Source organism: Sinocyclocheilus grahami, unplaced genomic scaffold (genome assembly GCF_001515645.1).
Source record: "Sinocyclocheilus grahami isolate Dianchi unplaced genomic scaffold, SAMN03320097.WGS_v1.1 scaffold204.1, whole genome shotgun sequence".
Lineage (NCBI taxonomy): Eukaryota > Metazoa > Chordata > Actinopteri > Cypriniformes > Cyprinidae > Sinocyclocheilus > Sinocyclocheilus grahami.
The window spans coordinates 589,032-617,029 of NW_015505383.1; the positions used below are offsets into that span (position 1 = coordinate 589,032).

Consider the following 27,998-nt stretch of genomic DNA (forward strand, 5'->3'; position numbering starts at 1 on the left):
GACGACATACAAAAAGCCCCCCCCCCCCCCCCCCCAAGTCAAGCGTGTGTAAAACATTGACAGATACTCTATATGTAGAAATTAAATTTTGAGTCTCTTCTCCCATCACTGCTTCTAGATGAGCCCTCTGACTTGAGTCCGGGTACCCCTGTCCCAGATGAAGACAGCGTGGTGTTCAGTAAGCTGACGTATTTAGGCTGTGCGTCAGTGAACGCCCCGCGCAGTGAGGTGGAGGCTCTGCGTATGGTCAGCATCCTCCGCAGCCAGTGCCAGATGCCCCTGGATGTCACCCTCTCTGTGCCCGGAGTCTCAGAGGGCACCGTCAGGTACGTTAGGAAGCTAGCGACAGAAGTAACAAAGACAAGAAATGATGGAAACTGGAAAATTGTTGGTTCAAACAGCGCAAGATGTAATCCATCAAATCATCTTGCACTTGAATGTCCCATCAGGCTGTTGGATCCTCAGACCAGCACTGAGATTGCCAACTACCCCATTTACAAGATCCTCTTCTGTGTTCGCGGCCACGACGGCACGCCGGAGAGCGACTGCTTCGCCTTTACCGAGAGCCACTACAACACTGAGATCTTCCGCATCCACGTCTTCCGCTGTGAGATCCAGGAGGCGGTGAGACAAATAACTGCACACATGCATTGGTTTAAAGAGTTTGTGGAATGATATTTGTGAATTTTTGGGTGATTTTTACAAAGACCGTCAAGAAATATCCAGGTTATATTTTACCCAGATGTCTAAAAAAAAAAAAAAAATTAAAAGAAAAATACAACACAAAATATATATTATATATATTGCATACCGTGTGTGTGTATGTGAAAATGAATCCTGTTTTGGGACCATTAAGATTTCTTTGCATTGTGACATTATTTTCATGACAGTTAAGCTAGTTTTCCATTTTTTTTCAATATTGTGAAAAAAAAATAATAATTTGATAAGTATATTATAAAATGCAGTTGTCAATATATATTCTGATAGTATTTGTTGTACTGTATTTAAAAATAAATAAAAAAACGGAAAAGGAATGCATTAGGATAAGATGAGTTTAGTATTATGCTAATTATGCTGAAATTATTTTTCTTAATGAGATTTCTGGGGGACAGTGTACTTTGCAATGAGAAGCATAACGTTAAAAATCTTCATTTATTGTTTTTCTTTTCTTTTGATTTTGTGGTCAAATATGATACGGACCTGTTCTTCATGAGACTCTTTATTGATTTGTATCGTGTAATTTTTTTTCTTGCTGATAGAATTGCAGTTTCCTGGCTTAGTCTGAAGAGGGGGCACTTGTTGTTACTATTTGTCCTATGATATCAGAAATGCTCACAAATCAACTGTTTGCTTCCACAATGTGTGACAAGTTCAGCTGTGCAGTGAAATTTAGCTCTAAAAAATGATGCTCTAAAAATGATCCATTTATATATACAGTATATATATGTGTGTGTGTGTGTGTACATATGTGTGTATATATATATAAATGAAACAACTTTGCTTTCTGACTGATGGCGATAAAACAAATAAATGTATATAAAAGTAATAACTAAGCACAGCCTTCAGTGATGTAACATTCTACAAGTAAATAGGCTACCTATCTATAAACTTTTATTGAAAAAAACAAAACGATCAAAGCCATCATAAGTAAAACTCAAATACAAACTGGCGCAAAACCGCTTATGTGCATTCAAAATTATGTGCATTCAAGTGTTTATAGCTGTTAAGTTATTTTTAAGCCAATAAATAGAATATGTACACACATACTTGAGTGTCGTGGCAGTGATGCATTTAAAAGATGAAACTTTTTAGAGTTTTACCGTACTACTGACTCTGTTAGCACACTAAATGACTAGTTGATTGTTGGTCGGCCAGTCAACCATCCTGAAACTTACCAATTGTGTGTGGAGTAGAATATTAAAACAGCAGGGATGCAGCTGTCAGGTGCATTTCTGTGTGTGTGTGTGCTAATGAGTGTGTTGATAACCTGAGAACAGTCCGACAGTGAGTCACTGTAACACAGCCTGTGTCACTGGAGACTGTTTTGACTCCAGTCACTGAGATATGTGTGTGTGTGTGTGTGTGTGTGTGTGTGTTCATCTTTGCAGGTCAGCCGAATACTCTACAGCTTTGCCACAGCTTTCCGCCGATCAGCCAATAAAGCACCGCTCGCAGCCAAGGCTCCGCCCCTTACGCCAGACAGCGACGTCTTCACCTTCACCGTCAGCCTGGAGATCAAAGAGGATGATGGGAAGGGCACATTTAGGTGAATCACTTTGCTTCTCTCCTTCCATTGAAGTTGATTCAGTTCTTCCACACATATCAGCGTTTAACCCCAGAGGTCTCGTCTCTAACTGAATAACTCAATTAGGTGTTTTTTCTGGTATCCAGCCTGAGGAAGTCATCTGCCCGGTTTTATGAGGGAAATGATAAAAATAGCAAAATCTGCAGTTCCTCCACCTCTTCCTTCGTCTTGTTCTCTTTATCAGAAGTGTTGACACATGCTTCCTGTCATTTATCATCCCTTACATCTTCGTCTAATTCCTCCACTCTACACAGGGCTCTGTTAACACAGACCTGCAATGTAAAGATCTCATTTCAAAGGAAACATATGCTTTGTTGACTTGTTGACATGCAACTGTAAAAAAAATTAGGTGAATCACTTTGCTTCTCTCCTTCCATTGAAGTTGATTCAGTTCTCCCACTCATATCAGCGTTTAACCCTAGAGGTCTCGTCTCTAACTGAATAACTCAATTAGGTGTTTTTTCTGGTATCCAGCCTGAGGAAGTCATCTGCCCGGTTTTATGAGGGAAATGATAAAAATAGCAAAATCTGCAGTTCCTCCACCTCTTCCTTCGTCTTGTTCTCTTTATCAGAAGTGTTGACACATGCTTCCTGTCATTTATCATCCCTTACATCTTCGTCTAATTCCTCCACTCTACACAGGGCTCTGTTAACACAGACCTGCAATGTAAAGCAATGTAAAGATCTCACTTCAAAGGAAACATATGCTTTGTTGACTTGTTGACATGCAACTGTAAAAAAAAGCATTGTTCAATTTAACCAGCACTGACATAAAGAACAACACCACAGCTCCCTATTATATTTTAATATTGATTTTAATGTCATTATTAATATTATTTTATTGATTAATTAAATGTATGTTATTAAAATTATAATTATAAAATTACAGTTAAATAATAATTAGAGCTATTTGTAAATCTTTTAGCGGCCTATATGCAGTGTGTTTATACTGGGTTTTTAATGCTGCACAGAAAAAGACAGAAAAGTATTTAAGGAAAGGGCTAAAGCGCCCAAAATAACCGCACTGTCTCCATCAGCCTGAGCTTGATGCTCCAGAGAGACTGTCCCTGTTATAAATGGACTGTAAGTCACTTTGGATAAAAACAACAGGAAAAAATGACAAAATTACCTTGAAAGGCCCTTTCGCTCCATTTGGATGCAAGAGATGCGCATTAATTTTGACAGATTTTGTTTTAGTCTTAGCTTTTTTTTTGCTCCTTTAAAAAAAAAAAGCCTTTTATATATAGCATAAATGTGCATATATTTTGTTTCCACAAAAATATAAAGCAGCACAACTGTTTTCAGCATAGATGATAATCAGAAATGTTTTATGCGCAGTATGATTTCTGAAGGATCATGTGACACTGAAGACTGGAGTAATGATGCTGAAAATTCAGCTTTGCATCACAGCAATAAAAACATCTTAAAATACAGTCAAAGCATAATTTATTCAGACACCTTCAACATTTCACACATTCTCACAGTTTATTCGCTGTAGTTTAGAAAATGGTAATAAAATATGACAAGAACTCAGAGTATCCTCACTTACTTAAAGGGGTCCTATTAAGCTTTTTCACTTTTTCAACTTTAGTTAGTCTGTAATGTTGCTGTTTGAGCATAAAAAAGATCTGCAAAGTTACAAAGCTCAAAGTCCATATATTTTATTTAACAGAAATCACTTTTCAAAAACTACAACGAACGACTCTATAGTGTCCTGCACCCACTAATAAAAAAAATATCAAAAATTATATCTGGTGTCTGAATAATGTTTGGTTTGACTGTATATTCAAATAGAAAACTGTTAAAATATTTCACAATATTACTATTTTTTACTGTATTTTTGGTCAAATAAATGTAGCTTTGGTGAGCAGAAGAGACTTTTTTCTTTTTTTTTCTTACCAGCCTCAAACATTTGAACAGTAGTGTGTTATTTGACTAATGAGTCATCAAATTTTGTAATATTACATAATATTGTAACATTTCATAATATTATTTACAATGCTAATAAACACATAAATCACCTTTTGACCACAATGTCACACTCACAATTTTAAACACCAACAAAAAATTTACTTGACGGTAAACAATTTCGCTTTGAATTGTTGATTTACTCCAAGCTTTTACTTTCAATTTCTGGTTATTTAATACTAAAAAAATGTTTACTACAGTAATGAGCATCTAATAAGAAGCTGTAAAAGTTGGAGACACATTGCGGTAATAATAATTTAGGGGGGAAAATATGCTTAATTGTCATCAAAATAAGAACTAAATCTTTTAATTTCAAGGTAAAAATCTGGACATGTGCGATTCACCCAAGCAAGCATTTGAAAACTTTCTTTGTGACCAACAGTGCCGTATCAAAAGACAAGGACAGACAGAGCTTCAAACTGCGGCCAGGCATGGTCAAAAAGATTGTGATCTACGTCCAGCAGACATCCAACAAAGAGCTGGCCATCGAGAGGTATGTTCTTTCCGCAGTGACATCCAGAAGAACCTCGCGTCTCCTTTAACAACCAATAATTCATTCATTAATGATAAACATGCGCTGAATTATGTGTTTTTTGTGCTTAAGTGTTCCTTTCGGGCCATGAGAACATGTAGGATGGTTTTTCTCTGTGCTGACTGATGTTGTGTTGAACTGAAGCCAACCCTGCCTGAATGCACAGCTGTGCTTTTCTGTTTATGGATGTGTTCTCAGGCTCCGCACCCGCAGATTGGGTGTGCGAATATGCAGTGTAACAGCTGATATGTGGAGTTCCGTATGTGTGGTTCTGATCCAGTCAGGAAAATGTTTGTGTTTCAGGTGTTTTGGTTTGCTTTTGAGCCCGGGCAAGAACGTGAAGAACAGTGATATGCACCTGCTCGACCTGGTAGGTGGTGTAACATAGCTGCATCTCTAGTTTTGGATTAACTCCACTTATCCATCCCTCTCCAGTACCCTTACTTTTACTCGATCAATCAATTCGTTTATAAAGCAAATTACTTTATAAAATGAATTTCTTTATAATGCTTTTATAGTATCCCAGATTTGAATGAAAATCTGATCACAATGGAGATCAAATATATGCAGAAATCTAGAAAGGGGTTCAAAAACTTTCTAACACCACTCTGTAAAAAAGATATAGTTAAATTTACAGTAAAAACCAGCAGCCAGAAATTCACTGTGAAAATACTGTGACAGTTTCTCAGGCATGTTGGTGCCTGTATGTTTTAAAACTACCAAAAATCTAGCAAAATCTACTATATAAAGTCAAAAGACTGTCAAGGTATCAAACTAAAAATAAAACGTAAAAATTAAAGGGGTCGTCTGATACAATTTCAATTTTTCCCTCTCTTTGGTGTGTTACGAGCTCTTGGTGCATAAAGAAGATCTGTAAAGTTGCAAACACTAAAGTCTCAAATCCAAAGAGATATTCTTTATAAAAGTTAAGAGTCAACCACGTCTACCTAAAACGGCTCGTTCTAACACGCCCCCACATGTCTACATCTCTCTGTGGAAATATTAGCATAATGCCGCCCAAATGTGCACGCAAAGAAAGAAGGCGTGGTTTCAGGAACAGCAGTCGTGTTGATGCAGCATGTCAGGGAGACGCTGTGTGATTCAGTGCGAAAGCAAAAGCACTTTATTTGGCCTTCCGGAAGTAGATGCAATTAGGAATCATTGGAACAGATTTATGTACAAATTACAACAGAACAGCACAACCCAGATGTTCGATTTTGTGCAATGCATTTTATGGACTTAGAAGAGTACAAGGCTGGCTGTGCACAAAGGCTATTTCTAAAAAAATAAAAAAGTGTCAATTCCGACTTTGCTATGACAATCTGGCGCTTCAGAATCAGCGACTGTAAGTATGTTTTGTTATCAGTTTAAGTATTTGCTATTTGACTGTTCAAATGCGGAGTTTTGGGCAGAGTAACGTGTCGTGTGTGTGTGTGTGTGTGTGTGTGAGGGGAACAGGGTCACATCACAGCAGAGTGAACTGTCTGTCAGAAATCATAGCACGTCAGCTGTCTTAACCGCGGCTTGTGTACTGCATCATCACTGTGTCTGTCACGCGACTCTGTTGCCCTTTCGGGCTTGAACTGATGGTAAAACTAACAACATTATTAACTGTCTTGATATTTACTTTGAAAGCTGACGCTCGCGATTATGGTAAGGGGCGTTACATTTCTGACGAGTGCTTGCGGTGTTCAGCCAATCACAATGCACTGGGTCAGCTGGCCAATCAGAGCAGACTGCGCTTGTCGGAAGGAGGGGCTTTGTTGAAAACTAAGTGTTTGAGAGAGGCGGGGCATAGAGGACCTACAATAATGTACAGTATTTGAAAAATAATGTGTTTTTTGAAAATTAAAGCATGTCAACATATTCTGTTATACCAAATACACAAAATAATTATCTTTAACATAGCATCATATGACCCCTTTAACTAAATAACGTTTTAATTTACATTAGTCATAAAACATTTTTTTTAATAAAATGTAGTCATATTTTGGGACTTTTTGGAATGTTCTTTTACTGTTTTTCACCGTTAAATAATACCATAAATTATATAGTTTTTGCAAAAAACATACATTTAACAATATTTTACAGCAAAACGACACACATTGTTCTATGCTTCAGTAACTAATAGTTAACACAGTTAACCAATTAACGGGTTTTCACTGTGATATTTTCACAGCTATATTTTAGCTGATAGAGGAAATTACAAAGAAATGATAGTTATTTAACATTTAAAAAATGTCATGTTGAAATATTTTCTAACGTGTACAAATTTTTGTTGAAAGCAGCAAAATGTCTGCAACCATAATAGTGTATCAAGTTCAAGGCTCTGACTTAATCTGTAGACTTTTCCTTGCATATCCTTCACTGATTTTAAGGAAAGTCTGCAAAATTCTGTATTTGTAGAATTTTTATCAATCCATTTCTGTGGAAATTTGCATCTCTTTCTGTGGCCAGTGACTGGGAAATCTGCCGTTAGTGTCAAGCAAGGATGCAACAAAAGGACAAACAGAAAACAAAATGCTTTTTTAAAAGGTAAAATGTGCCTGTAGCTACAAAACTAAACTGTGTAACATTCATATTAACACACAGTTCTGAAAGCACTTTTGCTTGGCCCATGTGATGATGTTGTCATGAGTCTGGAAGTGTTGTCCTTCATCCAGTTAGTTCTGCAGACAATGCCAACTATCAGCAGTTCGGATTTTGACCGGGACTGTCCCCCGTTGCTTAATTTACCATGAGTGAATCAAAGCCCCAAAGATTATGTTTGACTTTAGTTTTGTTTTATCCTCTCTTTCTCTTGGCTCTCCTCATCTGCCCTCCGCCCATCTGTTAGGAATCAATGGGCAAGAGTTCTGATGGGAAGTCTTACATCATCACAGGGAGCTGGAATCCCAACACTCCTCAGTTTCAGGCCGTGAATGAGGAGACGCCCAAAGGTACAGAACCAGACACATGCTGTGTTCCAAATCATCGTCTAAGGTCTTCTGATGCTGATTTTCTGGAATATTGTTATTTACACCATGAGAGATCTGGAGAAGCTGCATTTAGCCGTTGTGCTTAAAAGATCTGGAACATTCTTCCAACTGATATTAGACAGGCTCTAAACATTCAGATTTTCCAAACTTTACATACAAATAAAATGCATTTTTATTTAATAATAATAAAAATATTTGAATTACCAAAGGTGTTATTATTATTATTATTATTAAATTATACCATGGTCTGTCTGAATACTGGATTCTGATTGGCTGGCAGATATGCATTAAAACAGTTTAATGCACAGGCAGTTCCAAGTCAGTTTCATCACCGCTCTATATCAATGCTCTGCTTTAATTGATGCACACACACACACACACACACACACAGTGAGAGTAGAGAGGTCTGATATCGCAGATTTTAATGCACTTCACGGAGGCTTCGCTTCACGTTGGGTGGTTCTTGGCTTCCACGTCGTGCATTAAAATCGGTTAATGCACAGCTAGCCGTGCATTATCCCATTTATACAATGGTTATTTGCCAGCATTGACAACTTAAAGCTGTTTATGATGTTTGCAGCGCAATATTTAACTGGAAGGCTAGCCATGCATTATCCCTTACTTATTTAATAATAATAATTATAATGAATTTTAATACTTAATAATTATCATTTTATTACAATTTTATAATTTGTTATTATAACAACAACATTAATAATATTAATAAGAAGAAGAATATTTTTAACAATGAGTATTTTCCTAATGTTTGAAGTGCTTTTTTAGCTGGATTTTATGTATGAAAGGATGAATTGAATGAATTTATGTAAAAACTCTTATTTTTATTATTATTGTGTATACATTTTTGAAGAGTTTCCCTGATTTTCGAAGTACTTTGATGTGGATTTGATGTATTAAAGGTGCTTTACAAATAAACTAGTTATTATTATAATTTTGTAATAATAATAATAACAACAACAACAACAACAGTAATATTAATTACTTTACATTTTTCCCCTGGTGTTTGAGGTACTTTGCTCGAGGTCCGATATATGGTGTACAATACAAATAAAATCTATCTTTATTTAATAATTCTTCTTTTTCTTAGCCAAACTTGGAAATCAAGAAATGATTGTGAATGACATGAAGCATTAACTCCACTAATATGAGTATGTTTTGATGACCTCTATGAACGTCTGCTGCTCTTTAACCTGTGTGACACAGATAAGTTCATGTACATGACGACGGCGGTGGACCTGGTGATCACGGAGGTGGAGGAGCCTGTGCGCTTCCTGCTGGAGACGCGGGTTCGGGTGTGCTCACCCAACGAGAGGCTCTTCTGGCCCTTCAGCAAACGCAGTTACACCGAGACCTTCTATCTCAAACTCAGACCGGTGAGGACGAGCTCAGTGCAGGGCCTCACTTTTCAACCGACTCATTTTCTAGAGAACCAAACGTCTGTCCCTAAAAATCCTGATGTTTTGGCCACAATGTCACATTTTCGCTTTTGAGACAGCATTCACATTCAAAGTATGTAGCTCGGTATTTCACAGTACCTTCACTCTGCTCTCAGATGGAGAACAAGGAGAGGAAGAGCAACTCAGACACGCTGTATGAAGTGGTGAGTTTAGAGAGCGAGACCGAGAGAGAGAGGAGGAAGACCACAGCGAGCCCCGGCATCCTGTCGTCTGGCTCTCATGGCTCTATGGTGCCCTCACCTCCTGAGGATGATGAGGAGGAAGGTGAGCGGCCCTCAGCTCTCTTTGATATCACCATGTACATGACTTCAGAAGTGGTTCTTTTAAGGTCCTCCAGGAATTCATGTGTTTTAGCACAACTATGTGGAGATTTTTGAGATATTATGTAGAATAGGAGATTTTACTGAACCTTTGAAGCTGGTAACATCTCTCTCATTCTTTCTCTCTTTCGCTCTCACTATCCTTCCAGACAATGACGAGCCGTTATTGAGTGGATCTGGAGACGTGTCTAAGGAGTGCGGTGAAAAAATTCTGGAAACTTGGGGAGATTTACTGTCTAAATGGTGAGTGCTTTGAAAACAAGTGGAAATGAAGGCGCAGGGTTTTAACCAGAAAAGTGATGTTATTAAATATGTTATTACATTTTATGTATTCGTAGTTTTGCCATAAATTGAAAATAGACACCAACACAAATAGTATTAATTGATACCATGAATCATTACTGAATATGTGAATTAACCATTTAGAGAGAAAGAAAAAAATAAACTCACTCTCTCTCTTTTTTTGTTTTTTTTTTTCAAATGATTTGAGCTACTATAAACAGGAAGTTACATCATAAAGCAGCCTATATATTACAAAAAATGCTTAAATTATATATTTAAAATATTACTGAATGAATCTGCCTTGAAACCATTTTTTTTATTTTTATATTTTCATTATTTGGTAATATTTATATAAATTTAATAATTGAATATATATTAATATATAAATTATATTTTTTAATTGAAAACATTTTTCTTAAAGTTTATGTTAGTGTATAGAAAAATATATGTTGTCCTCTGAATAGATTAATATTATATAAATAAAAGTAAATTTTTCCAAATAAAATTATAATGTTTACTTCGACTTTAATTGACAGTGACTATTAAAAAAAATGTAATTGTTGAAATAACTACATTCAAAAGTTTGGGGTCAGTAAGACTTTTTTTCCCCCCAGCAAAAATGCATTTAATTAATCAAAAGTGACAGTAAAGACATTTTTAATGTTGCAAAATATTTCTATTTCAAATAAATGCTGATCTTTTCTATTCATGAAAGAATCCTGAAAAAAATGTAGGATGTTATCCACAAAATTATGAAGCAGGACAACGGTTTTCAACATTGATAAGAGTAATAAATGTTTCTTGAGCGGCAAATCAGAATATTAGACTGATTTCTGAAAGATCACGTGACTCTGAAGACTGGAGTAATGATGCTGAAAATTCAGCTTTGATCACAGGAATAAATTACGTCTTACAATATATTCACATAAAAAACTGTTATTTTAAATTGTAATATTATTTCACAATTGTAATACTGTATTTACTGTATTTTTGATGAATGTAAATGACTTATTTTAAACATATCTTACCAACCCTATGCATGAAAATCTACAGATGGCTTTATTTATTTGGAGCGGGCTCCCTCACAAGGGGATCATCAAATCTGACAATCCTTGTCCGAAAGTTCAAGTTATTTAAATGCACAACATTTCTATAAATCGATTCACACACATGGCGTTTGTGAATAAAATCTCTGTATTTTTGATGAATAGCAAATGGTAAAATAAGTGTGCACTGAGCAAAGTTCTTCTTATTGGAGGAAACCGTTTGCAGTAATAATCTCAACTGAGTTTGTCTGATTTGAGTGATTGGCAGGATAATATCAGTGGTAAATATCCCTGAGGGAAACGGTTTGTGAATATTACAACACAGTGGAATTATGCACTTTCTTTTTAATCAGGAAGGAAAATGGGCACAAGTGACATTTAAGACGTTCCATAAACAAATACAAATAAATGCTGATAAACGTGCCGACCGCATTCAGAGATTATGCTTCTAGTAGGTTAAGAGTGTCTTATATAAGCCTCTCCTTTAGTAAAAGGTCCTATGGAATAAATCACACACACGAAAGTCACTTTTGTCTGTGGTGCAGGCTGAGAATCACTAATGCATACAGTGTATATTGTCTCGAGGAGGGGCTTGCCCATATGATTATTATTGTAGTAAACTAAAACTGAAAATAAATTCAAACCATTACTTTAAAAAAAATTAAAAATAATAATGGTTACTTAATAAAATAAATGTGAAATAAAATAAAATGTAATAACAATGTTTTATTTCAGCTAGTTGCCAAGGCAACATTTCTCCATTTCAAATTTTTTCAAATTTCACATTTTTATTTACTTTAACTTGATGTACTAAAATAACTAAAACTAAAACCAAAATAAAATGAATATATTAATAAAAACGACAGACACGCACAACTATACAGACACACAAAACTATAGTGGACCCCAGTATCTGTAATAAATGGACAAAAACATTTGACATTTTTTTCAAAATATCTTCTTTTGTCTTCAGCAGAGTTTTATAATCGGGTTTATGTTTTTTTTTTTACAGATAGACCTACTCATTAATTCTATGTGAGCATTCAGTTTTGCAGTTCTTGACACTTCTTGTTGTTTGTATATTGCCAGTCTGCAGTGTTTTTGGCCATATTTATGAAAAACGTTTAAAGGAACGGGCACACACAGGCAAAAAGGTCCATTGTCAATATTGTAGCCTTCTATGAAGCACAGCTCAATTTAAAGTCAATTTAATCCAAGCAGCCTTCTGTTGGTCAACGCGACTAACTTGAACTCATAGCAAAATCTGCTCAGGGAAATCTTTCGCCCTCATGAGAAATGTCAAATCACTGGATTTCACTTGTGAAATTTCGCAGAACGGTGATTGTGGTGCACCTGTTACAAAAGGTGGAAAGCATACAAATCACATTTATTTTGTGTTAAAATTAAGTTACAGATTCACAACAAATGAAAAAATGTCCTCATTGTTTCGCAGTGCAGACTCAACATGGTCTTAAAGGGATAATTCACCCAGAAATGAAAATTACCTCATGATTTTCTCACCCTCAAGCCATCCTAAGTGTATATGACTTGCTTCTTTCAGACAAATACAATCGGAGTCATGTAAAAAAAATGTCCTGGCTCTTTCAAGCTTTATAATGGCAGTGAATGGGTGTTGAGCTTTTGAATCCCAAAAAAGTTCATCCAGCCATCATAAAAAGTACTCTACACGGCTCCGGGAAGTTAATAAAGGCCTTCCGAAGCGAATCAATGCGTTTGTGTAAGAAAAATATCCATATTTAAAATGTTATAAAACGCAATCTCTAGCTTCTGCTAACTGTCGTACGCGTGCTCACGAGAGAGTGACGTTCCAGCAGATGGCGTAGGTGTAGCGTAAGCTATGGTGAGAATATGCTAGTCTCGCAAGAACCACACAAACGCATCGCTTTACTTCAGAAAGCCTTTATTAGCCCCCCGGAGGCATGTGGGGCACTTTTTATGATGGATGGATGAACTTTTTTGGGCTTCAAAATCTCAACCCCCATTCACTGCCATTATAAAGCTTGGAAGAGCCAGGACATTTTTTAATATAACTCCGATTGTATTTGTCGGAAAGAAGAAAGTCATACCTAGAATGGCTTGAGGGTGAGTAAATCATGGGTAATTTTCATTTTTATTGAACTATCCCTTTAAATTGCAGTGCTGTAATTCATTTGTAACCATGAGTCCCTGTTGGTATTGTAATGTTTCATCAGGCATCTGAACCTGGCCGTGCGACCCAAACAGCTCCCGGCGCTGGTGCGCAATGGTGTTCCAGAGGCCTTGAGAGGGGAGGTGTGGCAGCTACTGGCCGGATGTCATAACAATGACCATCTGGTGGAGGAGTACCGTACACTCATCACTAAGGTTGGCGTACAGTTCCCACCCTCCATTTCAGTGCACCATTAGATCACATAAGGCGAAGCAATGAATTGACTCTAATGCATCTTGTAATGCATTATCAGTGCTTTTGTTTGGTTGGATCAGAAGTTTTGAACCTGTATCTCAATGAATTATTCATCCAAATGATTTTTCAACCTCTAACCTTAAGTAGGTATTAGGCCTGTTATTCAGTTGTTTTCAATAGGAGTGCTGCATATGTAAAAACACCAGCAGCATGACAAGGCTCAAAGTGTCTATTTCATGCTAAGCACTGCACTTGGCGCAGAGAATTAAAAAAGTGTTCAAATCTGAGGAAAACGCAGCACTTGTCACTGTCATCCAATCACAGTGAAGAAGGGGCGGGACAAATGCCACAACGACACCATATCCTACTGAACAACAATAGAGGAGAAGTTAATATTGCTTCTCATGTAGTATTAATGTCTGTACCAGATGGGATCCACGGACTACCACAATACTGATATGGAAAGTAATGGTTAAAAAAAAATTTCATTCATGATGCGTCTGCCACATTACTTCCACAGACATTCTGTATAATAGCAACCAAAGCATCTCAACTGAAAAAAACTGTGCCTCTGAAGCGCTCTCAAACACTCAGTGCTTTTTTTTCTTCATTAGAACAGTAAAGAAGATTTTTAGCTGAAACTGTCGCCCTTGGTGATTCATAAAATGCAAGTCAATGGCTACAGTCACTTTAAGAGTCAAAAAAGCATATCAGGCAGCACAGAATTAATACGTGTGGCTTCTGACGATATATTGAGGTCTTATGAAGCTAGTAATCCATAGAGTCTCAGGCAAACAGTTCAAGCCAGCACAGATCTACAAGTTACTCAATCAGAACTCTTGATTTTGCTGTATATATGAATGATACTCAAACACCAGCTTGTTGAGGAGAGATGTTCTGTTGTCTGACTTTTGATTTTTGGTTGAGAATAAATGCGATGATTAAATTACTGTCAGAAAGTACATTGTAATAAATGGTATGAGCTGGTAAAGAACGTGCATGTCTTTGTGTATTCACAGTATGCTGATTATGTACAGAAATATTCCAGTAGCAACGTCTTTTTCTGAATGAAGGCTGAAACACAATATGGAGCTTTTAGGAGGAGTTTGCCACTTTATTAGACTGAAATGTAGTCCAGAGGACACAGGAAATTTTGGAGAGAGAGGATAGGGATGGGATCCAGGGCATGTTGCAAGCCAGACTCGAACCTTACCCAAAATGAACACCACAGCTCAATGCATCATGGCTCCAACAAGCTTGTCAAGTATTTTTTCACAACTCTCTTCACTGTACAATTTTCAGCATTAAATTTAGTGCATAATTTTGCTTAATGTGACCAACAAATGCCCATTCAGATATGAAAGGCCATCTTTCAAGATTCTAAAGAATTTGGTTTGGACGTCAAAACAGCATTTCTTGGAAAAGGCTATAATTATGTCTCCACTGTACAAGAACTTTCATTCTGGAGTGCTGATTCTGTGCATCCTTCACTTTAGAGAACATACATAAACCAGCAGCAGCATCATATATTCACTATAACTTCCCATTTAGCAATTCTGCGTACAAACTCTGTCGGTGCATGTTTTAGTCGTGCTACTTGACCCCATGTTTTAACCCGAGGGGGGCATGTCAATGCACTGTATCTTGTCTGTCATTTCACCATGTCCCCAAGGTTCCTAACAGTGGTTGGGCTATTTTCATGAGAACAAGAGCTTTTACTGTGCTGAAGTCTCAGCCTTTTCCCAAACAAACATTCAAGAGCACTATTCTCAGAAATCTGTGAGCCAGTAGTCTGTTCCATTTGTGCCTTAATGTGAATGTGTAACGTAAATCGTGCATTTCTAGAGAGAGATGGTGATTTGGAGCGGAATAAGTGAGGCAGCTATCAAAGCGCGTCAAAACTAAGCATTACAAACTGTAAAATGGAAACGTTTATGTGGAAAATTTACCATCAGAAGTTTATCTAGAAAATATCGGTGATTGTTTTCTTTTCCAGAAATCCATTTAGCAACAAATATAGAGAATATTGCATACTAAAATGAAATGAAAATCACTGTTTTCACGTCATCTGCTGGTTATTATTATTTTTTCAGCAGCAGGTGTAGTTTATATTATTGTATGATATTATGTAAAAATATTTATGATGCCCAATGTATTGGTACCATATTGGTGATTTTATCGATTGACTGATTGATTGATTTAAATTTATTTTTTTTAATTGACTGATATTAAATATTTACATACTAAGTATATTGAATACTTTCAAATTATTTTTGCCATTGTCTAGCACTTATTTCAGAGTAAATTTTTAATAAAGGGGTCATTTTCAAGTTTTCCTTTCTCTGTGGAGTGTTACAAGCTGATTGTGCATAGATAAGATCCCTGAAGCTCCAAAGACTAAAGTCTCAAAACCAAAGAGATATTCTTTATCAAAGTTAAGACTCTGCCACGCCCCCCTAAAGCGGCTCGTTCTAACACGCCCCCACATATCTACGTCACTATGTAGAAATATTAACATAATGCCGCCACATTGATGTGCTGGCTAATTTTACTTATAGAGATTATTGCTTTTAATTGAGGGCCTTTTTATACAAAATTGTAACTTAATTAATAAAAAATAAAAAAATCACACATTTATTGGTCTTAACGTCAAAGTGTTAAATCAGGTTATCGCTGTCTGCCAGAATTTCAATATTGGTGCATCTCTAATTAAAATAAATTAAATAATTATTAAATAAATTAAAAATACAGTAAATATGGCTGGTAAGAAATATTTAATGCTGGCATTTGTCGCAAAAACGTATTTTGTACTGCTATGTGGACTTTAATAACACTAAGGTTGATGATACACGGGGCAACTTTTTGAGCAATGTTGCCGTCAATGGGCAACCAGGTGAGACACAGGGCCTACGACCGATCTAAAGTATCCAGATAGATATGTGTTACCCATTCTCAATGGGAAAGTGCCCAAGCAACATTGCTTAAAAAAAGTTGCCAACACTGAAAACCAGCATGTGTTTATGTAGTGATCCAGAGTTATCATTTGTGTTTAGGAAGAATTGGTCATGACAAGAGCAGGTTTTACCAGTTCTTGTGACACATAGAGTTGAATGGTTTGGAGTTTTCTCTGGATGGTCAAATCCACAGTGTAGTACCAATTAAGTGAAGAGAACTATACTTAGAAGCCATCACCAACTTCCTAGAAATAATCTGAATTTTATATTATATTTTATATATGCCATTAATGGGTTATAGCCTATCCTAAAACTTTTCCCATCTGTCTCGAAGAACATGCAACTTTGGATTGGTTACATTATCTATGTCATGCTCAAAACTGAGTGCTTTATCAAGCAAAACTCTTTAAACTCCACTTCAACAGAATACAAATAATATCTTGCTTTTTTGCCATTCATATTTTCCTAAATTTTACATTTTTAAAATGTAAAAATATAATTTAAATAATTATATTAAATGAATAATAAAGAATTATTGTTTTTTTTTAAAAAAAGTTAACTTATTATTTATTGCATACTAGCATTTTATTTAATCTTCTCATGAAATTTTTTTTTTACATGCATTGTGTTGTTTTTCCTTATACATTCTATTATGAGAGGAGATTATACAAGACAGGCCTGACTGTAACCTTCACTAAGCTGACTCACAGACAGCCTTTAGAGTGAAGCCTGGATTGTTTCCACTCATCTAGTTATCACAGACCTGCACTTTTCAACGTCTGCCCTCCTAGAACTCTAGACTCTGATAGAAGAGGGCTAAATTGATCCCGCGTAGGCTTGTTCCTCTCACATTGCGTAATTAGTAATTAATTTGTTTTCTTAACCTTATAGCCAATTCAGAAGCTGCAGCTGACGCTAATGTTTTTTCAATAATGACAGATGTTGAACCTGGAAAGTTGTGAATTTTTTTTTTGTAACACAACAAATGCTCTCTATGTTCCTTATGATTTGCTTTGTACGTGTGTGTTTGTGGTTGATGCCTGGGAACCATGGTGATTCATTTCTTAAAAGCATCGCACAAAGAATAGCCATGCTCTCAGAGTTTTGCCATTGTGTTTAATTCAATGGAGGCATTGACAGCCCACATTTCTATTTTGAGTTGTTATCACGGAACTGGCAGGCTGCTCTATAGTTCAACGCTTACGGCAAGTTAAGCAACAAAGGGACATTGATGAAACAGTCTGTCTCCGCTTCCAATAAACATTTTAGTGAGAAATATAGAATTTTCAGATTGTTTTGAGAGATAGACCTCTCTCTGATATTTTTGGGCCAAATGGCTGGATTACGACAAGTGTTGATTTTCACCAGGGCTGGGTCATAAATACAGGACACGTCTTAACACCAGGACTTGAGTGATGACAAGTTTGATTTAGTTTTACTGAACGCCTTCACCTTTTCCACAGTATTACTCAAGTACTACCACTCTTTCTAACCCCAATGACTTTTCATTTATTTACACTTGTTGCCATGGAAGTGACTGGTACAGTACCAGTACTATTAAAATGTGAGGTTTATAAAAATGACAGATGGTTAGGTGTGAAATTAGTCAAAAGATGATGTTTGGAAAAATGTCTCTTTTGTCCATACAATGAAAGTCATTGGGGTCCTATGTTGTTTTGGGGTAATGGTGTTCATTGTATGGACAAAAACACTTGAAACACTCTTCAGAATATCTTCTTTTGTGTGCCACTGAAGAATGTAAAAGGTTTGGAATGGCATGAGGTTGAGTAAATGATGACAGAACTTTAATTTTTGAGTGAACTTCTCTTTATTACTTTAGGGAAAGGTTAGGGATTTGAACAAAAACTACTTTAAGCATAAGCAAAAGTAATAGTAATGGTTGATTTTGCAGGCCGGCTAAGGTAGATCAGCTTTAAGTTGGTCCAAACATGCTTTAAACCAATGGTTCCCATTTGTTCCTGGAGCCTCACCAACACTGCACATTTTGCATGTCTCCGTTATCAAACTCACTTGATTCAGGTCCTGAAATGGGACAAATTTGGGACAATGGCCAAAAAATGGGACAATGAAACATGCAAAATGCGCAGTGTTGGTGGGGCTCCAGGAATGTGGTTTGGAATGGGAACCATTGGTTTAAAGCATGTTCGGACCAACTTAGTTGGGAACTGCTGCTTTAAAGGGGTCCTATTATGCTTTTTCACTTTTTCAACTTTAGTTAGTCTGTAATGTTGCTGTTTGAGCATAAAAAAGATCTGCGAAGTTACAAAGCTCAAAGTCCACAAAGGGAGATATTTTATTTAACAGAAAGCACTTTTCAAAAACTACAACGAACGACTCGTTTGGACTACAGCGCATATTTTCCGGGATTTGTGATATCACAAATATCGACGAATGGGATGAGACCTGGTTGAGCTGCACTAGAGAAGGCAACAAGTGTTATCACTATGTCGGAGACACGCTAGCTTTCCCAAGGCAGATGAACTAAGGCCCAATCCCAATTCTACCCCTTAGCCCTTCCCCTTTCCCCTACCCCTCTGTTTCGTGTGTTCACGTGAAGGGGTAGGGGTGTCTCAATTATCTTTTGCTTGGAGGGGTAGGGGTAGGGGAAGGGCCAGACAGCCCTTCAAACGAAGATTTTTCGGGACCACACTTTAAACGAATGGTTATGAATATGAGGTTGAGTAAATGATGACAGAACTTTAATTTTTGAGTGAACTTCTCTTTATTACTTTAGGGAAAGGTTAGGGATTTGAACAAAAACTACTTTAAGCATAAGCAAAAGTAATAGTAATGGTTGATTTTGCAGGCCGGCTAATGTAGATCAGCTTTAAGTTGGTCCAAACATGCTTTAAACCAATGGTTCCCATTTGTTCCTGGAGCCTCACCAACACTGCACATTTTGCATGTCTCCGTTATCAATCTCACTTGATTCAGGTCCTGAAATGGGACAAATTTGGGACAATGAAACATGCAAAATGCGCAGTGTTGGTGGGGCTCCAGGAATGTGGTTTGGAATGGGAACCATTGGTTTAAAGCATGTTCGGACCAACTTAGTTGGGAACTGCTGCTTTAAAGGGGTCCTATTATGCTTTTTCACTTTTTCAACTTTAGTTAGTCTGTAATGTTGCTGTTTGAGCATAAAAAAGATCTGCGAAGTTACAAAGCTCAAAGTCCACAAAGGGAGATATTTTATTTAACAGAAAGCACTTTTCAAAAACTACAACGAACGACTCGTTTGGACTACAGCGCATATTTTCCGGGATTTGTGATATCACAAATATCGACGAATGGGATGAAACCTGGTTGAGCTGCACTAGAGAAGGCAACAAGTGTTATCACTATGTCGGAGACACGCCAGCATAGGTGTGTGTATTGTAGGAGCTAGACGACGTATGATAAGGTGTAACGGCATAGTAGTTGTGTCCCAATTCTTAGGGGAATATTTTCACTCCTACCCCTTGACACTCTGTTTCAAGGGGAAGGGGTAGGCGGAGGGGTAGGGGAAGGGGTATAAAATAGAATGGTGGTTCTATGGTGGAGTGGTTACAATCATCCGGGTTTAAATCGCACTCAAATTGATTTGATATGGACGCAATTAGGGGTCGACTGATATGTGTTTTTCAGGGCCGATTATTACAGATCAAGTAGACCGATAACCGATATTTTGAACCGATATACTGTATATGTCTGGTGTAAAAATGAAAATTAATGTCAAATTTAAGAATAACAAGGGCTCTGACAAAAACTGCCTTTCCTAGTGTTGGTTGAGTGTAGTACTCCCACAGTACACTTCTTACTCTTGTCTTCCTCTGTGCATCCATCTGCAATAAGGGTAATATAAAGAGAGAGTTATAAGTGGGGCCACTGTATGCTTCATGGTTAAGCCTATGAATACTATACTACAGCTAAACAGCTTGGGGAAATGTAAGTATTTGGCTTCAATAATTTTGACGGGTTGCCATGAGGAACTTTTAAGTTTCTGTAACCTATGTAAGTGTTTCCCATACATTGATTTATTTGTGGCGCCCGCCACAATATCAAAACTGACCGCCACAAATAGATTTTCCAAAAGGCTTTGACTTCGTTGAATAAACATTAGCACTGCACGTTTCAAAATTGAAACCCGGTGCGATATCAATTTTATATCACTGTATTTTAGACGGAACCCAACTGCCTTTAGAACATTTTGGATGTCATTTTCATTTCATCTTGCATGTAATGTCTGATAAAGCAGCGTTTGTGAGTGGAGCGCTGCTTTGTGTACAGCCGTTACCGGGGAAACCTTGATCTCTACCACTCCAACAGCGCCTCCTGCTGGCAGAGAATGAGTTTGCATATATATACCTCCACAAGTCTGTGGGAAATACTACCGTTTTACTCAAATTAAACTGTCAAATGCTCATGAAGTGACTCTCAGAGGGAGTCAGAGCAGTTCTGGAGATGTTGTTCATGTATTTATGTCCTCATGTAGTGAGACGACAGAAGCTGAAATCACAGCGAGCGTCGCACACTTTGTATGTGTAGAAAACAAAACCGCATGTCTGTGCCATTTACATACACAGAGACACGCAGAACATGCAGGATTCATATTTAAATAGGCTTAATATTTACAGATACTAGTCCATATCGCGACTCCATGTAAGTGTACTGACCTACTTTTGATTAATTCATCCAAACTTTGACAAATTCTGTGACATTCCGCTGGGGCCACTGTATGCTTCATGGTTAAGCCTATGAATACTATACTACAGCTAAACAGCTTGGGGAAATGTAAGTATTTGGCTTCAATAATTTACATGTTAGAAATGTATGTGTAATAGCATAACCTCTCATAATTCCTCATTAATTCTTTTCTGATGACTAAAACATAACCTACAATAGTAGAGGTGACTATTCAATTCATCATCTAATGCACATCAATGGATTAAAAATGGATTAATGGAAAAATGGATTAAAAAAATGTCTATAATTAGTGTAAATAATTTAATTGTCTTCATAGCTATATTGTAGAAGTTGTTAAGAAGACCAACTATTTTCATGAAACTATAACACTAATAGCCTTTTACAGGCACACTTAGTTCAATAGCCTATTGAAATGTCTTGGCCTATGAGACACTAGAAATTTCAGTTAGTTTTAATTTACTGTACAGTGCAAATTAAGGCATAAATCAGTTTAATTTATCTTTTAATCAAATGAGAGTTAAACTCTTTATTTTTTGGCAAAGGGTTTACTATTAAAATTAAAACATGGAAGAAATAGCGTATTGTGTGATTATTCTTTTAAACAAAAGTTGTAATAATTGTTGTAGTAGTATTATGCATATCATACTGCACCACAGTAATATATTTCTGATAATTTCTTTAAGCTAACCCAAACTTAAATTTTGACGGGTTGCCATGAGGAACTTTTAAGTTTCTGTAACCTATGTAAGTGTTTCCCATACATTGATTTATTTGTGGCGCCCGCCACAATATCAAAACTGACCGCCACAAATAGATTTTCCAAAAGGCTTTGACTTCGTTGAATAAACATTAGCACTGCACGTTTCAAAATTGAAACCCGGTGCGATATCAATTTTATATCACTGTATTTTAGACGGAACCCAACTGCCTTTAGAACATTTTGGATGTCATTTTCATTTCATCTTGCATGTAATGTCTGATAAAGCAGCGTTTGTGAGTGGAGCGCTGCTTTGTGTACAGCCGTTACCGGGGAAACCTTGATCTCTACCACTCCAACAGCGCCTCCTGCTGGCAGAGAATGAGTTTGCATATATATACCTCCACAAGTCTGTGGGAAATACTACCGTTTTACTCAAATTAAACTGTCAAATGCTCATGAAGTGACTCTCAGAGGGAGTCAGAGCAGTTCTGGAGATGTTGTTCATGTATTTATGTCCTCATGTAGTGAGACGACAGAAGCTGAAATCACAGCGAGCGTCGCACACTTTGTATGTGTAGAAAACAAAACCGCATGTCTGTGCCATTTACATACACAGAGACACGCAGAACATGCAGGATTCATATTTAAATAGGCTTAATATTTACAGATACTAGTCCATATCGCGACTCCATGTAAGTGTACTGACCTACTTTTGATTAATTCATCCAAACTTTGACAAATTCTGTGACATTCCGCATCATACAGTAAATCCCATTTAAATGACTGGATTCCGCGATTCCGTCCACATTTTCTGCATTGCGGAAATCATATATAATATTAAGGTGTTTTGCAACTTCAGTGTAACGTTAGTGGATTGTGATTTATTGCAAATTAAGCAACGTCTGCTGCTGCCTTACCTTTGAGAGACAACTGGTGCGTGATCATTGAAGCAGCGCCAGTTAGCAAGCGCTTTCGGAGTGAGAGTGAATTCAGCATTGATTGGTCGGACTCGTGACTCCCAACAAATCAGATGGGCGGTGGGAGGAGATTGCTTTAGGCCACAGAGGGGTGAGTTCTGACAGGCTGCATCAGAGCCAAATAGCACGTTTCAAAATTAAGTTATTTTATCGGCAAATCGGTTTTGAAAATGACCGATACCGATAATCATAAAAATGCTTAATATCGGCACCGATAATCGGTCGACCCCTAGATCCAATATTTACACTGAAGCTCGCAGGCGGCTATGGTAAGGGGCATGACATTTTCCGACCAGGCGCCGAGTGGTGCCAATCACAACACACACTGGCCCAGCTAACCAATCACAACACATTTCGTATTTCAGAAGGCGGGCCTTCATTTGATACAGGAACTATTCGAGCCATTCATGCCAGACTGAGGAGAGAGGTGTGGTAATGTAAAATATGTGAAAAATAATGTGTTTTTCGAACAACCTGGTATGAGAGCCTGCTCTAGTACACCCCCAAAACAAAATCAAGACTTTGTAAAAGAGCATAATAGGACCCCTTTAAACAACTACTAGGTTTTTCAGTGGTGACTTTGCAAATGCAATCAAGTCATTAATGCCCCGCAATTTGGTATGGACTCTACACTTGCAGTCAGTCCCCATCCCTCTGGCTCTAGTTCTGTTTTTGTTAATAGAATAAGTATATTTTATTAGATCGTCTGCAATCAACATGGTAACAAGCATCAGATTTTGGATCCTTGTTTCACTCTGCACCCATCTGCACACCCGGGCATGTTTGTCAGGCTGCATTTCTTTCGCTCGTACTATTACCAGATGTTCCAGTGTCCATAAACACAGACGCAGAGGTCAGACAGATTTCTCTAGACACTCCTCATACACCACCCCATGCGGTCAATAAAAACAAATGGCTAACACAAAGCCTGGCCTGTTAGTCTGCAGCAGCCTGCACCTCTTCTCACTTCAAGTCCCGGCATTCTAAACACACCACAATAAATATCAGTCTCAGTGCCAGGCGTGACTTAACAAAATAGGGAACAGATAGTCTTGAACTTCATTGTGTTCAATAGAAGACCTTTTAATATAGCAAATAGTAGCATACTTGTCTGTACAAAAATAGCTTCGCTGCTCTGTGGGGTTAATGTCACGCTGAATGATCTAGACCCAGGGGATTGTGCAGGGTTTATGGAGCAAGGCTGTGGGTGGTCTATACAGCAGGAATCTGGTTGGTCTCTCCGTAGAGATATTCAGGTTTGTGGGGCTGGATATCTGCTGTCCAGGTTTGTGGGGCTGAGAGTTTGACTGACTACTGATGTAAAGCTGCTGTCTCACTCTATGAAGGGATGAATATGTGCTGTTTGTGTTTGCTGTGTTTTCACCGAGCAGCTGAGTCAGGCTGGACTTGGCTGACACCTTCTCATCACTATGGGGACAGCCTTTCTCTTATCTCTTAAAGACCTTAATCAGAATAGATGGTTTAATTTGACATGTAGGCTGTGAGAGATAGAAGTTCAGCTAATTCTTGTCTATATTCGCAATGCATTTTACCTTTGCAGTGATGTATTGTGATTGATCGTGTAAGTGAAGAAGCGTATTGAGCTATAAAGAAATGTAGGATGCGTGTTTAATATATAAATTACATCATAGACCTGTGTTTTGGAGTTGATGGTCTGCGGATAATTGTGGGAGTGTTTCAGTGGTTCACTAGAATGATTGACATGCAAATACACAATGGTGTCATTAAAGAAACTATTTCCATCTTTCACAGCCTCATATTTGTCAAATTAAATATGCCATCTACTCTGAGGTTTGTCTTTCTGCGTCTTTGTCACCTCATTCGATCTTATGCATTTAGCTCTTCCATTCGTCTTTATTTCTTGCTTTCCTCCTCATTGTCATCCTCCTAATGGATGAGCCCAGTGTCCTCTCCCCACCTTTCAAGTTTGGCATATTTTTAGCCCCTCGTGTGCCTGGCCGAGGGGATGCGTGAAAGTGGAGACTGTGTGTGTGAGTTTGAAGATTTTGGCAGTGACGGAAGGAAAGGAGACTGAAGGGGTGCTATGGTTTTAGTATTACCGTGGTGACAGGGAACAGGGACTAATAAAGGTGATACAAATGGAAACAGGTGCATTTGTGTTAGGGAAAGTCCCAAGAGTTCAGTAAATCTGTATGGTCAATGTTTAATAAAACCAGACTGGAACAAATCATACCACAATAACCTCAGTAATTCAGTTGCCCACATGCATGAATTCTAACTACATGCCAATCTCTGATGTCACCATCTTTGAAACTGATTAATCTGATAACATAGTGATATATATAAAACAAATACACAAGAAAAAGAGTGTGTAGGATGCATCTGATTTAGTGCTTCTTGATTGGTCAGTAAAAATTGCTGGAGTGTTACTTAACATAACAGCCACAATACTGCATAAAGCAGGGGTAGAATTTGAATTATGATGTAATGAAAAGTTTTACTTTGTCAAATAAGAAATTAATGTACTTGGTTTATTTCTGGGACTACAGTACATTCTGACCTCCTGCTGTTTTTTGCATGTGTCTGTATAGGAGGGAGAAAGAGAGAGTGCGTGGGAGGGATGTTGCATTGGAATTGCAATGGGAATAGAAGGAAAAGGAAGGATAAAGCATGTTATATGAGTTTAACATTAGAAAGACAGTGATGAGGGAGTCTGTAAAAATCTGAATGCAGTGCATTTTTCATATTTGTGAGCGATTGAAAGGTGGGTATGAGCGGGGTGGAGGAGTGTATGGATTGACAAGGGAAGGGGATGCCTCTCTCTGCTCGTGCTTCGACATCTGCTCACTGGCTAGAGCCAAGGGTGGGAGGAGTTTGAGTTCTCCTGCTGCAGCGGAGAAAGGGAGGGAGAGGGAAGGAAGGAGTTAGGATGCATCAGTGCCACAGAGGAGAGAGAGAGACTGCTTTCTGCATCACACCACTCTATCCTTCATTTACATTCCAGACGCTGGCTTATCTCTGGAGAGCCCCTTCTCCGATTGAAATGCCAATCACTTGCTGTTCTTTTATCCTCGATCACACACACTTCCTCCCCGGTGATGTGAGGGAGCTGGGTGCCTGGCACGTTCTGAAGAGATTCCCCAGTCTTCTTTCGACTGACGACTGAAGTTGCTGCAAAGACATCAGACTCTGGATTACATCATTTTTGGGGATTTGTAGGAATAAACAATTTGACTACGTTATTGTGAGAAATCTCCAGCGCTGCTTAGTTGTACTTGATCCTCCGGACTAATAACTGTTTGAGAGCGACTGGGACTTTTGTTACCAGAGTGGCAAGGACTCTGTTTCCTCTGCTTTTTTCCTTGTGCATGTCCTGTGTCGACAGCTGCCTGCCCTGCTCAGGTGCAGCTGTGCTTCTCCCCGGAAAGGTAGGGGACTGATAAAAGAGGGGGGTGTTTATGTTCTCTACTGCTGGGGTTTGATCCGGAATTTAAGCTAGACTCACCACCTGCCCTCCACAACAGCTTGTAGTAAGTGACTCTCCTCAGGATACTGTCGCTGCATGTGTGTGCTTTGTTGAAAGGATTGCTGTGGACACTGAGGACTAGTGGCTCATGTTGCTGCTGATATGGAAGGCACCTGGCACGGACACCTCCCCCATGTCTATCAGGGGCAGCCGTACTGTGGGCAGCCTTTGCTGAGTTAGGCCCCCAAGGAACTAGCACCCTAATTGTGCGCCGAAGCGCACCCTGAACAAGATGAACACAACGGAGTTGAACCATAGCACAGAACCCTTCTGCCTGCTGGATATTGGCTACTCTCAGAACTTCAGCACCTGCCTGCTGGAAGTAGCTGTTATTCTCTTCTTGACAGTGCTCATCATCTCCGGGAACCTGGTGGTTATCTTTGTGTTCCACTGTGCCCCACTACTCAGCCACCATACCACTAGCTCCTTTATACAGACTATGGCATATGCGGACCTGCTGGTTGGGGTCAGCTGTCTTATCCCCTCTTTGTCCCTCCTGCACCATCTGGAGGGTCTGAATGAGAAACTCACCTGCATGATCTTTAGCTACATGGTCTGCGTGTTGAAGAGCGTCTCCATGGCCTCTCTGGCATGCGTTAGTATTGACCGTTATGTTGCAATCACCCGACCTCTTTCCTACACAGCTCTGGTCACACCCTGCCGTCTTCGCACTTGCATTACCCTTATTTGGCTGTACTCGGCACTCATCTTTTTGCCCTCTTTTTTTGGTTGGGGTAAGCCGGGATACCACGGTGATGTATTTAAATGTTGCTCTTCCTGGGACACCCAGCCCCTTTTTACAGCATTTATTGTCGCGGCCCTCTACGCACCAGCTGCTTTCACCGTTTGCTTCACCTATGCCCATATCTTTTGGATCTGTCGGCAACACACTCGGCAGATCAGCGAGCGGAGAGCTCGCTTTGGCTCACAGGATCCTGAGCCGGGTGAGCAAGCCTGCACGGACAAACGCTATGCCACCGTGCTTTTCCGTATCACCAGTGTATTCTACCTGCTTTGGCTACCCTACATCATTTACTTTTTACTAGAGAGCGCAGGGATATACCACCATGCCATTGCCTCATTCCTGACCACATGGCTGGCAATTAGCAATAGTTTTTGCAACTGTCTCATCTACAGCCTGTCGAACAGCGCCTTTCGCAAAGGCCTCAAGCGCCTCTGCCTGCTTTGTCTGCAACGTAACGACACCAAGAAGCCCCTAGGAGATCCACCAGAACCTTCGCGCCCTGCTTGCCATGTGTAACACCAACTTTTGGCAAGATAGTGATTGATGTTGATGGCAAGGGTCTTGTCAAGTTAAAAGTGGATACTGAGGATTTGTTTCGGCATCTGTGCACGTTCCCAGTTCAAGCCAGATTTTTTGAATGGGGCAAGTTGACAGGTCTGTTTTCCCATATGTTTTGTTGCAGGATTTCCTGGCAGCAAGAAATGGGCCTTTGACCTTGGTCATTAAAGATGAAGTGGACAGCTATGTGAGAGTGGGCTATTCTCATCAGTGTTTGCAGATATACGATTATCAGCAGTTTTTGCTGCAATGATAAATTAAGCAATGAGGATCTCATTCTGTGAGACATGATTGCAAAGTTTTTAGATTGCATCAACAATTTAATTGAGCTGTCTGCTCAGCAAATGTCTTCTTGAAGACAAACTCATGTCGTTTAGCAACGTTAGCTAGCTGATCTTGTAGACTTTGTGGCAAATTTAGTGCCCTTTTATGACTTTTAGTTCTGATCATGTGGTCAGAACAGTGAGAACAAACAGTCTCTGTTTCTCCTTTTAACTGGCTCACATGTGTTTATATGTCGGGGGAAAAAAGAAGGATCCCTG

The 27,998-nt window shown here is 38.5% G+C and overlaps 2 protein-coding genes across 2 annotated transcripts in view; both read left to right on the top strand.

Annotated features, from left to right (window-relative positions):
- The window catches only part of LOC107595568 (rab GTPase-activating protein 1-like), a 117,286-nt gene that overhangs the window by 37,491 nt on the left and 51,797 nt on the right, over positions 1 to 27,998 (top strand). Inside the window, exons 3-12 of the mRNA XM_016286002.1 lie at positions 119 to 326; positions 450 to 624; positions 2,109 to 2,266; positions 4,656 to 4,766; positions 5,109 to 5,175; positions 7,642 to 7,744; positions 9,005 to 9,174; positions 9,354 to 9,522; positions 9,728 to 9,821; positions 13,120 to 13,270. Coding sequence (XP_016141488.1) covers positions 119 to 326; positions 450 to 624; positions 2,109 to 2,266; positions 4,656 to 4,766; positions 5,109 to 5,175; positions 7,642 to 7,744; positions 9,005 to 9,174; positions 9,354 to 9,522; positions 9,728 to 9,821; positions 13,120 to 13,270 — 1,406 coding nt within the window. The remainder of the gene's footprint in view (positions 1 to 118; positions 327 to 449; positions 625 to 2,108; positions 2,267 to 4,655; positions 4,767 to 5,108; positions 5,176 to 7,641; positions 7,745 to 9,004; positions 9,175 to 9,353; positions 9,523 to 9,727; positions 9,822 to 13,119; positions 13,271 to 27,998) is intronic.
- LOC107595548 (probable G-protein coupled receptor 21) lies at positions 25,588 to 27,670 on the top strand. The gene has a single exon (XM_016285979.1). It carries the CDS (start codon positions 26,386 to 26,388, stop codon positions 27,412 to 27,414), a length of 1,029 nt encoding a protein of 342 aa, XP_016141465.1. The 5' UTR covers positions 25,588 to 26,385; the 3' UTR covers positions 27,415 to 27,670.